Here is a 13,403-nt window from a genome sequence, read left to right on the forward strand (position 1 = left end):
AAGTTTGGGTCTCTCTCTTCTATTGACTGTTGTTAACTGAGGGGTGGGCTATTTATTGTTTGGGGAGAGGATTTCTTTGGGAGGAGGATTTTGCGTCTTTTCCCCCTTACTTGGTCAGGGTCTCTGACCTTTGTTTTGGGCCTGTCTGGTTTGATCTGGCTTTTTGTGGCTTTGTTTGTGGAATACTGCTGGGACAGGTTGCTAACTTTCCTGGTAACTGGCCTTGACTCCCCCTTTGCTGGCTTCCAGGCATCCTGTTAAAGCCTGACTAACTGCCTACTCTAACAATAATAGATGAGAAAGAAGAAGGAAAAATGATTGAAAGAGTAGTATAGGGATTATGGTAGATTGCAAAAATGGTCTAAGTTCTTCTCCATGTATCCATGTTCCTTTGCTAGGTAATTGTGAGTGATTTCCCACTCTGACTCTGAGCTGAGCCACATGACTTGCATTGGACCATGCAGTGTTGGCAAATATGGCACAAAAAAGAGACTTGCAAAGATCTTGTGCATTGGGGCTTTTCCTCCCTTGGGTTCCTGGAACCCTTCTGTCACCGTGTGAATAAACCTTGGGTAGCCTGATGAGTAGGTCAGCTAGTCCCCAGTTGACCTGGCAGCTGACTGCAGATGCTTGAGTTTGCCCAGCCACGACCAGCAGAGGAATCTTCTAGCTGAGCCCAGCCTAAATTGCCAATCTACTGTTAGAAAACACAATTCAACCAAGTAAATTTGAAGATCTAATTGGCTTTATTAAACAATTCCTGAATCAGGCAGCATCCCATCTAGCAAGTAACTACAGAGGAGCTCTCCTGAACTAAACTAACAAAAATGTTTTCAAGGCCGAATGTTGGGGGGTGGGGAGAAAGGAATTTATTAGCAAGGAATGCATTGTTTAAGCAGGGTTGCCCTCCTAAGGGGAGCTGAAGGGGTCTATCAGTAAATTTCCTGGTATTGATCAGGAAATTCCATGTTGACTGGTTAAAGGTTACATTCCTTGGGGACTGAAATTGCAATTAGGTTAGTTATCAAGTCTTGTTTACTGACTTGGGGTCTTGACCTAAGTGATGCCATTTTGGGTCTGTGGTTTTCTTTTTAATACTACAGTTTGTAAGCTAAGTAGAAAATAAATGGTTGTTGTTTTAAGCCACTGAATTTTGGGATGGTTTGTTATGTAACAAAAAGTAACTGGTACAAGAAATACAAATATATTGTTGGATTATCTTTCCCTTCTTAGCATAGATATTTAAAATTATAACTGTTAAAATTTGCTTTATTGTTTTTAGATTTCCAGTGCTAATAATATAAATATATAGGAAAGATTCTTTACCTTATTTTTATTTTTTGCTTTAGCTATTGTAAAAAATACTGTTTTTACTTTTTATATTATTTTATTGTTTTAAAATTTTTATTTTTCAAGGTGTTAAAAAGCTCATTGTAAGGCAACAGCCCCCATTTCCTCTCTGCCTTTGCATCCTGTTTCTCAGTACAATCCCCAGCTCCCCTAGTGTATTGCCAGATCATGTGCTGTCACTGCTATCTTGTTATATCCACATTTTCATCTCCAGAATTTCTCTCTGGATTTATTTATTTATATTATTATTAAAAATATTTTTAAATATTTATTTAATTTTGAGAGAGACAGAGTGTGAGCAGGGGAGGGGAAGAGAGAGACAGAGACAGAGAATCTGAAGCAGGCTCCAGGCTCTGAGCTGTCAGCACAGAGCCCGATGTGAGGCTTGAACCCACAAACTGTGAGATCATGACCTGAGCTGAAGTTGGACTCATAACTGACTGAGCCATCCAGGTGCCCCTGGTGTTTCTTATTTGAGGATATTAATTATGTTCTTAAAATTGTTTCCTGTTTCCTCCATTGCTCTGTTTCATACAGGTTTCTTTTTTTTGTTGTTTATTCATTTTAGTTTCTATTTTTCATGTTGGAACCTTACCTCGAATAGTTGGTGATCCATTCATATTTATGATTGATGTAGTAAAACGTTAATTGAACACTCCATGTGCCCGGGTAGGGCTGGTAGACTGGTGGCCCTCATTGGGTAATTAGACAGTGAGCTGGCTTTCTTATTTGGGGACTCCTTATCTGTGGACCTTTTCTTCAGGGTCATTTAAATCATTCCAGAGGTGAATCTTCCAATACTATCTTTTTGAGGTGGGATGTGAGAAGAAGGCCTGGCTACTGGTGTTCTGGGAGTTGGCAGTAAAAGGGAACTGGGATCGTACATCCAGTATACAGACTTTCATTTTGATTTCTCACTATAACCTTGCCTTCTAGAGTCCCTTGGTCTCAGTTTTCTTTGCGTTACTTTCTCCAAAATATAAACATTCTAGCTGAGAAAGAATAGTCATGGGAATAGAGTTTGGATTCTGTTTACCAGTGCTCTTACAATAGCTGCAGTCTAAACACCTTCCTTCTGAGGTATGTTAAGATTCCCTGATGTGAATAAATTTGTGCTTGTTTCTTATTAGAATCTACCTCCTTGGGCACTTAGGTTTTACATTGTCTGTACTCCTCAGCGGGTCACCATTCCATTATTCTCTGTTTTCACAGATAACTATCTCCTTGCTTTATCAAAGGTAGAGTTATTTCTGTTTCTTGTTCTGATGTTTTTAGGGTGGCTTCAGAGAGGTGAAGAAAGCAGAAAGCAGTATCTTAATACTGGACATCTCTTAGATATTGATTTAAAAATTGAATTTAAGGGATGCCTGGGTGACTCAGTTGGTTAAGTGTCTGACTTTGGCTCAGGTCATGATCTCACAATTCATGAGTTTGAGCCCTGTGTTGGGCTCTGTGCTGACAGCTTGGCACCTGGAGCCTGCTTTGGATTCTGTGTGTCCCTTTCTCTCTGCCCCTCCCCTGCTTTCACTCTGTCTCTGTCTCTGTTTCTCTCTCTCTCAAAAATAAATAAACATAAAAAAAACTAAAAATTGAATTTTAAGGAGAACCTGTGATTTAATTGTACAAGGTCATTGCTGCAAGTTCTATAAATATCACTGATAGTATCACTGTAGTATTTCCTTTCAATTAAAAAACCTAATACTGCTTTAAAATTATATATAAAGACTCTTTCTTTTTGATTGGCAGGGTGGTGTTGGTGTCCAACTACACACAAACCTTGAATATTCTACAAGAAGTATGCAGGCGTCATGGATATGCTTTTACAAGACTTGATGGACAAACACCAGTCTCTCAAAGACAGCAAATTGTTGATGGCTTTAATAGTAAATACTCTTCTGATTTTATTTTTTTGTTAAGTTCAAAAGCTGGTGGTGTGGGACTTAACCTTATTGGAGGATCTCACTTAATTCTGTATGATATTGATTGGAATCCAGCCACTGATATCCAGGTATGACTATTTATGAATTAAATAAACATTATGGGGTGGCTTGGTGGCTCAGTTGGTTAAGCATCTGACTCTTGATTTTGGCTCAGGTCATGATCTCATGGTTTGTGAGTTCCAGCCCCATGTTGGGCTCTGCGCTGACAGCAAGGAGCCTGCTTGGGATCTTGGGATTCTCTCTCTCTCCGCCCCTCTTGTGTGCATGCACATACTCTTTCTTTCTCTCTAAACAAACAAATAAATAAACATTAAAAAAAATAAACATTATAGAATGCATACTGGGGATCTAAAGCCTGCCAGGGATATGAAGATGAAGAGGATATAGAATTGCTGCATATTGAGCCCTTTCTTTCGATTAGGCACTCTGCTAGGTGCTTTACATCTGTTTAATGTTCACAATAATCCTGCAAATGTGGATATTATTAGCCTGTTTTACAGATAAAGATATGGAAACTTATTCTGGGCCACATAGCTTAGAAGAGGCAGAGCCAGGATTCAGACCCAAACCTATATTTCTCTGTTCTCTACTCTACTGCACAGTTGGGTCTTCAGGATGCTCATGACCATCAGGGAAAGAAAATAAAGTGTTATAGATGCTCTGATCAGTGTTTGTGCAGGGTGTAGTAAAGATATTAAGTTAACTGATTTAGGAAAATATTTCAGAAGCAGCTTTTGTTTTCTTCGGAATACAGTCTATCTTCACATATTTTCAGATTTCTACCTACAGTTTGCACTCACTTAGTGTCTATGTTGGGGGACTCGAAGACAGCCCTCAGGTTCAGTGGTTACTAGAAGGACTCACAGAACCCAGAAAAACAGCTATACTCATAGTTACGGTTTATTACAGTGAAAGGAAACAGACTAAAATCAGTAAAGGTAAAAGGCACATGGGGAGTTCAGGAGAGATGAGGCACAAGCCTCCAGTTGTCCTCTCCCACTGACGTTGTATGTACAACACTTAATTCTCCCAGCACTGATGAGTGACAACACATATTGGAGTATTGCCATCCAGAGCAGTTCGCTCAAGTCTTGGTGTCCAGAGATTTTGTTGGAGGTCAGTCATGTAGGCATGGAGTACCAGTGTGGCTGGCCTAAGTTGCTCAGTCTCCAACCCCACCACAGGTCAAACTGGTCTATAGCCCACACCTGAGTCAAATTGTTGGTAAAAACTATCTTCTGTGGCCCAAGGCCTTAGGTAAACTAAGATGCTCTAATCAGGCAGGAATTGACAAGGGCTTAGAGTTTATCTCCCAGGAGCTGGTTGAAAGTGAGACATTTCTTTGGAATGTGTGGGATTTGAACACCAACTGTTTACACTATCAATGATACGTTGTGAAACCACAGGAATCTACCCAGAGCCTGAACTGATTTGCAGGTATCTTAGGGATTCATAAGCTACTTGGAATGAGAATAAACCCTCCATGCCCATGCTATACTTGGTTCTTTGAGTTCTTGCTGTCCAAATTTGCTGTCCTGTTCTTTGATGCAGATAGATCCCCTCACTGTTGTGTGACAACTCTGCAGTTTTTTTACAGTACGATAGTGTTCATCCCTACCTGTCTTTCCAGGAAAAGAGTATGAAGTGGAGAATGCTTGGGTATGCCTGGGCTTTGTTTTCTGAAGCTATAAGTGAAATCTAGAATTCCTAATCTTACATATGTTAAGATAAGCATATGCTTATCTTGTTAGTATAAGCAATATGCTTATGTGGACAGGGCTACTGGTTTCCACTGTACTCTCAGAATTTTCATCTGTTTTCTATAGGCAATGTCTAGACTATGGAGAGATGGTCAGAAACATCCTGTACATATTTACAGACTCCTAACCACAGGTAATAACCCTTCAGTATGACAAAAAATGTAGTCTTTTGAAGAGTTAAAACAATTTTTGCTCAGTCTGTACTTTGATATCAGAAATATTGTTATTTTGTTGAACAGTATGCTAATAAACATGTTTTACCCTACAAAAATAACAGACTTAAAGATCTGAAGGAAATCTAATCAATGTTTTCTCTTTAGGTACAATAGAAGAAAAGATTTATCAGAGACAAATCAGTAAGCAAGATCTTTCAGGGGCAGTTGTAGACCTAACCAAGACCTCTGAACATATCCAGTTCTCAGTAGAGGAGCTTAAAAATTTGTTTACATTACATGAAAGTTCACATTGTGTTACCCATGACCTGCTTGACTGTGAATGTACAGGAGACAAAGATCATACAGGTTAGTTGTATTTTAATTCTGTTATGATGGTACAGTTAATTTATCTCTCTTTAGCAGTTGAAAACATTTAAATACAGAATAACTGAAATATTTACCATTTGCGTTTATTACTTTTCTTTTTTTGCTCAGGTCAAAGGGCACCTGCCAGATGAATATTTGAGAAAATATTAATTAGAACCTTATTAGTTGTCTCAATTTAGCATCTTCTGAATTAGTTGTTAAATGTTTAACTTGTTTAGGAAAATCTTTCAAGTCCTGGTATAATGACTTCAGAGTTACAAAAAATGTTTTTAATCCTTATTTCTATTTCCTAAAAAACATACTTGACAGAATAATCCTACTGTGTTTTTTTTTGGTTTAGAGCTTATTTATAATGTGGTCATACCTTCTGAGGCAGTTAGCATGGGCCACCATACTTCTCAGTACTTGACAGACTCCCAGTGCTGCTTAAGTGAGCCTGAGAATGTCATTCCTTCAGAGTTGACACTGTTCAGATAGGAACTGGATCAGGAGTAGGACTTGAACAAGCAATATCCAGTGGTTTGAAGTCCCTTGGTAAATTGTGTTGAAAAGGTTTAAGAAGTTAGACTGTACAAGACTGACATGGAAGAATTATATTTTATGTAAGTCAACATTTGATTCTCTCTCTTGTATGCTTTTTCTATTTTAATAATTTCTGCTTATTTTCTCTTCATTTTTCCTTGTATTTACTCTGGTTTTTTTTCTTATTTTTCAAGTGGAGTGCTTAGCTTGATGATTTTAAGACTTCTTTTCTAAAATGGGTATTTAAGGCTGTAAATTTTCCTCTCGGCTGAATCTCATAATTTTGATATGCAGTCTTTTTATTATTCAGTTCTAAATGTTTCATATTTTCCACTGTGATTTCTACTTTGACTCATGTGTTGTATAAAAGTATGTTTTAAATGTATTTTAGTTTTTGTTATTGTGTTCCGGCTACTGCAATGTAGTCAGATAGATATATGGTCTGTGAGATATTGATTCTTTGGTAACTATAATGATGTGTGTGGCCTGGTATGTGGTCACTTTGTAAATGTTTCTTGTGTGCATGAAAACCATGTATATTCTCTTAATTACGTAGTTTAGAGTTGTGCCATGTTAGTCAAATTTTCTGTTAAAATCAATTTTATCTTATTTTACAGATTTAAAAATTAAGTATTTTAACTTATAAATTGTTAATATATTTACATGGTCAAGTATTTAAATATATAAAATGTATATATGAAAACTCTATGATACCCTTGTCTGCCTAATTTCTAGCCCCTATCCCATAACCATTATTAGCTTTTTGTGTGTCCTTCTGGATATATTTTTATGTTCATGCAAATAACTCTGAATATATATTCTTGTCCAGTTTTCCTACCAATAAAGGGTAGCACAGTAAATAGATATAGGTCTGTACCTTTTTCACTTAATAGTATATCTTGAAATCTTTCCATATCATTCCAGAAGGTTTCCTTATTCTTTTTTTCCCTTATATAATCCTCCATTTTACTTGTCCCCCACAGGTATCATTAGGTATAATTACGGGTATAATTAGGTATATCAATTAGGTTCTTTCCACTCAGTGTATATCTTTATTCATACATCTTTTCCCATATGTTCAAGTATATCTATAAGGTAAATTATCAGTGCTGTTGGGTCAGAAAATATGTACATTTATAATTTTATTTTATTTTGCTTTATTATTATTTTTTTAATGTTTATTATTTTTGAGAGAGCACACAAGCAGCAGAGGAGGAGCAGAGGAAGAGGGAGACAGAAGATTCAAAGCAGGCTCTGTGCTGACAGCAGAGATCCTAATATGGGGCTTGAACTCACAAACTGTGAGATCATGACCTAAACTGAAGTTAGACACTAAACCAACTGAACCACCCAGGCGCCCTATTGTCTTTTCATGTTCTGCTTATTCCAACAAAGGCCTACTAGTGGTTAACTCTCAATCTTTGATTTTTCAAAGTATATTTGTTTTTTTTTCTCTCTCTCAAATGCTGTCTTTGCTAGGTGTACAATTCTAGTCAGTAGGGTGTTTTTGTTTTTATTTTGTCAGTACTTTGAAGGTATTATCCTGCTGTCTTCTAGATTCTTGATGTTGTCATCTCTTAAGACCTCAATGATTTTTGACATTGACAGGATTTAGATATTAAGGAAAGACAGTTTTAAGTGTGATGAAATTTTAAAAGAAGTCTTTATCTTTTAGAAATGTGAAGTGAAATATTTACAGTTGAAATGATATGTACTATATATTGATTTCATGATAATAAGGAAGTAGAGAAAGCCTAAATAAAACAGGATTGGCTATTGATGGTTACTGAAGGTGGAGTGCATAATAAATCTTTAGGTTCTTCATTTCTGTCTTGTCAACTTTTTCCTTTTTATTGTTTATTTATTTTTGAGAGAGAGAGAGAGAAAGCGAGAGAATGGGGGGGGAGGGGCAAAGAGACAGTGAGGCACAGAATCTGAAGCAGGCTCCAGCTTCTAAGCTGTCAGCACAGAGCCTGATGGAGGGCTCGAACTCATAAACTGCAAGACATGACCTGAGCCGAAGTTGGACGCTTAACCAACTGAGCCACTCAGGCGCCCCTATCTTGTCAACTTTTATATATATTTGAAATTTCCTGTAAATAAAATGCTTTAAAAAAAATGTTTAGTTTTGAGACAGTGTGAGTGGGGGGTGGGGGGGAGGGCAGAGAGAGAAGGGGACAGAGGATCCAAAACAGGCTCCACGCTGACAGCAGTGAGCCTGATGTGGGGCTTGGACTCAAGAACCATGAGAATATGACCTGAGCCAAAGTCACATGCTCAACCAACTGAGCCATCCAGGTGCCCCCATAAATAAAATGTTTAAAAAAAACCCTTTCAGTAGCTTCCATTACTCTTAAAGATAGAGATTATAAAATCTTCATTTTTTTTTTTCTTTTTGATAAAGTGTTTATTGAATTTAATGTGGCTATGGGGTGTCTCTTACTGTATCCTAGAATTCTAGGAATCAGGGAGGCAGTAACGTGGCAATGGTGAATTTGGGAATCTGGTCCCCCAAAAGTACCTGCCGCTCCACCCCTAACTCCTGGATGGCTGCCAGGCGGATCACACCTCTGCTGGAGCCATCCTGTTCCATGGCTGAAGTGAGGGCATTGGCAGACACTCTTCCTTGGTCATGCCTTCCCGGTAGGTGGTGTCGACATAGTCCTAGATATAGGAGCTCCCAGAGCCCCCAATGGGAAAGGACTGCCTTACCATCGTACCCCCCCAGGGGCACCGAGTACACCTGGCCTCCTTCTTGGGGGTCCCAGCCTGCAGTGATGATTCCTGCCATCAATTCTTCCCGGTATAGGTAACACATCTCCTTAAAGAGGCTGGCAGCTGTGTACAGCAGCAGAGGCTCATTTAGCTCAATGCTGTGGAAACCAAGCTGATACGTGACAGCATCAGCTACTGCCTGGGTATCTGCTGCTGAGCCTGAGCGGCAGCAGAAGATACGGTCATGGATAGGGGTCAGCTTGTCAGTCACTCGATTGGCGATGTAGGACCCAGTGGTAGTTCTGGAGTCGGCTTCGAGAACCACGCCCCCTTCAAATTGTATGGCCATGATAGTGGTCCCTGTGGAGACTTCCTGGCTTCCCAGTCGGAGGCAATAGCCTCGGGACCCCAGGCTGGGACAGACCCCTCTCCTCCACCGGATTCTAAGGTGGCCGCCATCTTCCTCCTCTAAAATCTTCATTTTAATTAAAGTTGTTTTTTTTTTTTTTAATTTTTTAACGTTTATTTATGTTTGAGAGAGGGAGAGAGATTGCAAGCAGGGAAAGGTCAGAGAGAGAGGGAGACACAGAATCCAAAGCAGGCTCCAGGCTCCAATCTGTCAGCACAGAGCCCCATGTGGGGCTCACACCCATGAACCGTGAGATCATGACCTGAGCTGACCTGAGCCACTCAGGCACCCCTTCATTTTAATTAATTAGTCAATTGATTTTTTGAGACAAAAATCTTTATTACTTGTTTAATGTTTATTTTTGAGAGAGAGAGCTTAAGAGTGAGTGGGGGCGGGGGGGCAGTGAGAGAGGGAGACACAGAATCCCAAGCAGGCTCCATGCAGCCAGCGCAGATGCTGATGCGGGGCTTGATCTCAGAAACTGTGAGCTTGTGACCTGAGCCAAAATCCTGAGTCAAATGCTCAACTGACTGAGCCACCCATTATATATTTAAGACTAAAATCTTTAAAGTGGTTAGTTAGGATAGGGTAGTGCCGTAACAGGAAAGCACAGTGGCCTACCACAATAGAAGTGTATTTCTCATTCATGTCACAGGGCACATAATAGTAACTAGTGGACAGCTAGTTACTGTTACTCGCTATTTACTACTACTAAATCTCGGAGGTGATTTAGTGATCTAGGCTTCTTCCACTTTTCATTCTACCATCCTCTTAGGCCTTAGAGTTCGCTGCTGGGATCCCTGCATCTGCCAGCCAGCAGGTGAGAGAAGAAGAAAGGTAGAAAACCATGTGATATGGGGGATTTTTCTAAGCCAGCCCTGGAAGTGACCAGAGCACTTCTATCCATCTTCCATAGGCCAGACTCCATGATTGCATCTAAGTGTAAGGGAGACTAGAGAAATGTGGCTGAGTGGGCTGGAGGAAAGAGATAGGGATTTCATGAGTAACTACTAGCCTCTGCCATTCAGGATTTGATCACAGTGTTTTGCATCTGGTCCTTGAATGCACTTTACCCTGCATTACTCAACTTCTTGCATCTTTCTTTGGCTTTGCTTTCTGGGCTCTCTGGTTGCCTTGGGCTCCTGTGAGTTCGTCAGACTGTGCCAGACTCCCTTCACTTTCGTTCCTTCTCCTGGAGTGCTTCACCTCCTTTCCTCATCTGGTTCTTGCCTTCTTATCCTTCAGATCTTAATAAAACAAGTCAGTTCTTGTTACATGTGCTCAGAGTCCCCTGTATCTTAATTCCTTATCCTTACCACTGTTTGTAATACAGCTGCACAGTGCCTTGTCTTCGATTTTGAAATCTAGGAAGATTGAAAGACCAGAAGTTGTTTTTTTTTTTTCTTTATAAGTTTGCAACAAACTTATTGGGTGGCAAAAATTTTAAGTCAATGTGACTTAAAGTAGTCATTAACCCGTTTCATAAGACTATTCATATGACTTGCTGCAGAATATTAATGTGTTTGATGATGGAGTGCTGTCCCAGATCGTTCCAATTATATTCTGAATTTGGAAACATATCTGTCCCAAAGGTTTTAGGTAAGGGATTATATACCTGTAATACATCTCTTTGATTATTTGTTTAATGTAGACCACGATGCCCTTGAAGTCAGAGACTAAAATGTAATAAAATATATAAGCTCATTGTGTCATAAAATAAAAAAAGTACTACTTATAGTAGGGTATTGATTGGCCTAAGGATTTTCTCATTGTTTTACTTATTTCAGGTGATTCATTGGAAAAAGTCCCTATCTCTAGAAATTGTCAGCTTGGTCCACATCACCAGAAGTCTAGCTCTCTGAAACCTCTCTCCATGTCACAGCTGAAGCAATGGAAACATTTTTCTGGAGATCATTTAAATCTTACAGATCCTTTTCTTGAAAGAATAAGAGAAAATGTCTCATTCTTTTTTCAGAATATAACCAACCAAAGTACTGTTATATAAAAAGCGATTACTTCATGACATTCTCTTGCCAACTCTTTAAAAAATTAACATAATAATTAAATGTAATTTTTGAAAACTAATAGAATTATTTAAGTTATATTTTTTGTTGCAAAATATAATTTTGATACATGGTCAAAATTTGAGTTGTTTAATTTTTTTGTATGTGTTCTTCAATGTTGAAATATTAAAGACATGCTTCTGTCATCAGATTATTAATATTTCATAATTAATGCACTTTTATTAAATACCCATTAAAGAATTTTAATAAGGACTATAAAAAGGTAAAATACCGGGGCGCCTGGGTGGCTCAGTCGGTTGAGCGTCTGACTTCAGCTCAGGTCACGATTTCACGGTCCGTGAGTTCGAGCCCCGCGTCGGGCTCTGGGCTGATGGCCCAGAGCCTGGAGCCTCCTTCCGATTCTGTGTCTCCCTCTCTCTCTGCTCCTCTCCCGTTCATGCTCTGTCTCTCTCTGTCTCAAAAATAAATAAATGTTAAAAAAAAAAAAAAGGTAAAATACCTAGTCTCAGTCTCTGGGAAATCTGATTTGATTAGGAATATTAGACACAGATGTGTGAGACCATTGAAAAGCTTGATCAGTATAAACTATAGCTCTAGGGAGCAAGAGAATCAGCACCTAGGACTGCAGAGGCTGACGATGCTGAATGTAATAGTTGCTGCAAAGCAGTTGGAGTGAGCTTGGTTAGTAGGTTGGGGCAGGAGATGAAGGACGATGGGACACTTCAGAACACCAGCTCCTAATCTGAGACCTTAGACACATGGGGCACTGACAAGCAGTCTGTAAAGCAGTGTCCACCAAACATTGTTTGTATTCTGAATTAAGAAAGGTTTGGCTACCCTCATGTCGAGGGTTGTCTGTAGTAATTTTTGACATCAAAAAGAGAGTTTTAATTTTAATGTACAAAGCAAGCTTTAGAAGACTGAAGTCTACAAGGAGAAAGGAATTTCTCAGTCTCCAGCTGGGGCGTCTACAATCAGCTTCTGCTTCCATTTAGGAAAATTTCTTTTAGGCTGAATATTGTCTTGAGGTCTTGAATAAAGACTCGATAATTATGTATGAGCAAATCTGAGTTCTTCAGATTTCTAGTGCCATACCTGGGCAGTTGTACATCTAGGATTCATGAATAGGCCCAAATTTGTCAGTGAGGAAGTAGTCAACTAATAATAAGCAAAAATGGTGTCTCTTGGCCCTATGTATAGACCTCATATATGAGGCTTTCCATATAAAACTTCTTTCAGTATCTATCTTGCATCATGTTATTCTCAGGTGTAAGATCCTTTAAAAAATACAATGATAGAGACTAGTAACTTTATTGTCTATCTTAAACTGTAGTGGATGCTAGAGCGTGCTGTCCAGATTGCCAGTGTGTTTGTTTCCCTAGGTGTCTGCCACCACTCCTAGCCAAATCCCTGCCTAAGTATAGCCCTGAGCTGAAAAGCACTGCCTCACCCAAGGTTACGCTCCCTCCACAGGGTAGCTGTCATCCAGTGATTTGTTGATGTAGGTTGCAAAGGCCCAGCTCCAGAGCTCTTCAGGACAAGTCTAAAGGACGGTCCAGCTCCAGACCTCCTCAGTCGAGGCCTTTGCTGCAGATTTAGTGCAGTTCAGCCTCTCTCTCTGTTCAGTCATGCTTCCCTCACTCCCTTACAGATGTTGTTCCAAAGAGCACTTCCCAACAAATTCCCTGTAAGCAAATCTGCCTCAGCATGTTTTCCACAGAAGCTGACCCATGACATTATCCACGACGTATCACTGAAGAAAAGCATTTTAGTAATTATAATTGATGGCATTCAATTGTAAATACTTGTAGGCAGAATAATTTAATTGGATGAGCTGATATGAAAGTTTAAAAAATAGTATAAGTTTTGCTTTATACTGTTTGAAAAATTAGACTCTGCAGAAAGCATTACCACTTGTACATTCACAGTGTTGTGCAGTCACTACCACTATCCATTTTCAGAAAAGAGTTCTCTTCTTAATGTCTTCCTTTCTTTCTTCCTGGGCACTGTCAACCCAAAGCTGTTGGCCTCCATCCTAACTGATAAATGCAGTGAACTCTTTTCAGTCTTTATCTCAGCTTTTTTTCACGTTAAATACTGGCAAACACTTTCTTCTTGAAACTCTTGCCTTCCTTAATTTT

General features: G+C 39.2%; 1 protein-coding gene and 1 pseudogene across 9 annotated transcripts in view; one reads left to right on the plus strand and one right to left on the minus strand.

The window, feature by feature from the left end:
• Positions 1–13,403, plus strand: part of RAD54B (RAD54 homolog B) — a 118,818-nt gene that overhangs the window by 81,037 nt on the left and 24,378 nt on the right. For 7 of the 9 annotated variants that reach the window (XM_027064219.2, XM_015072171.3, XM_027064218.2 and 4 more), the window contains 4 exons: positions 3,097–3,358; positions 5,117–5,183; positions 5,371–5,571; positions 11,026–11,450. In XM_027064219.2, the coding sequence (XP_026920020.1) occupies positions 3,097–3,358; positions 5,117–5,183; positions 5,371–5,571; positions 11,026–11,243 (748 nt within the window). In that variant the 3' untranslated portion in view covers positions 11,244–11,450. Of the gene's footprint in view, positions 1–3,096; positions 3,359–5,116; positions 5,184–5,370; positions 5,572–11,025; positions 11,451–13,403 lie in introns of those variants that run through there. The other 2 variants (XM_053208090.1, XM_027064217.2) reach the window with 1 other exon arrangement.
• Positions 8,538–9,288, minus strand: LOC106974888 (proteasome subunit beta type-6-like; annotated as a pseudogene).

The sequence above is a fragment of the Acinonyx jubatus genome, chromosome F2 (genome assembly GCF_027475565.1).
Source record: "Acinonyx jubatus isolate Ajub_Pintada_27869175 chromosome F2, VMU_Ajub_asm_v1.0, whole genome shotgun sequence".
NCBI lineage: Eukaryota > Metazoa > Chordata > Mammalia > Carnivora > Felidae > Acinonyx > Acinonyx jubatus.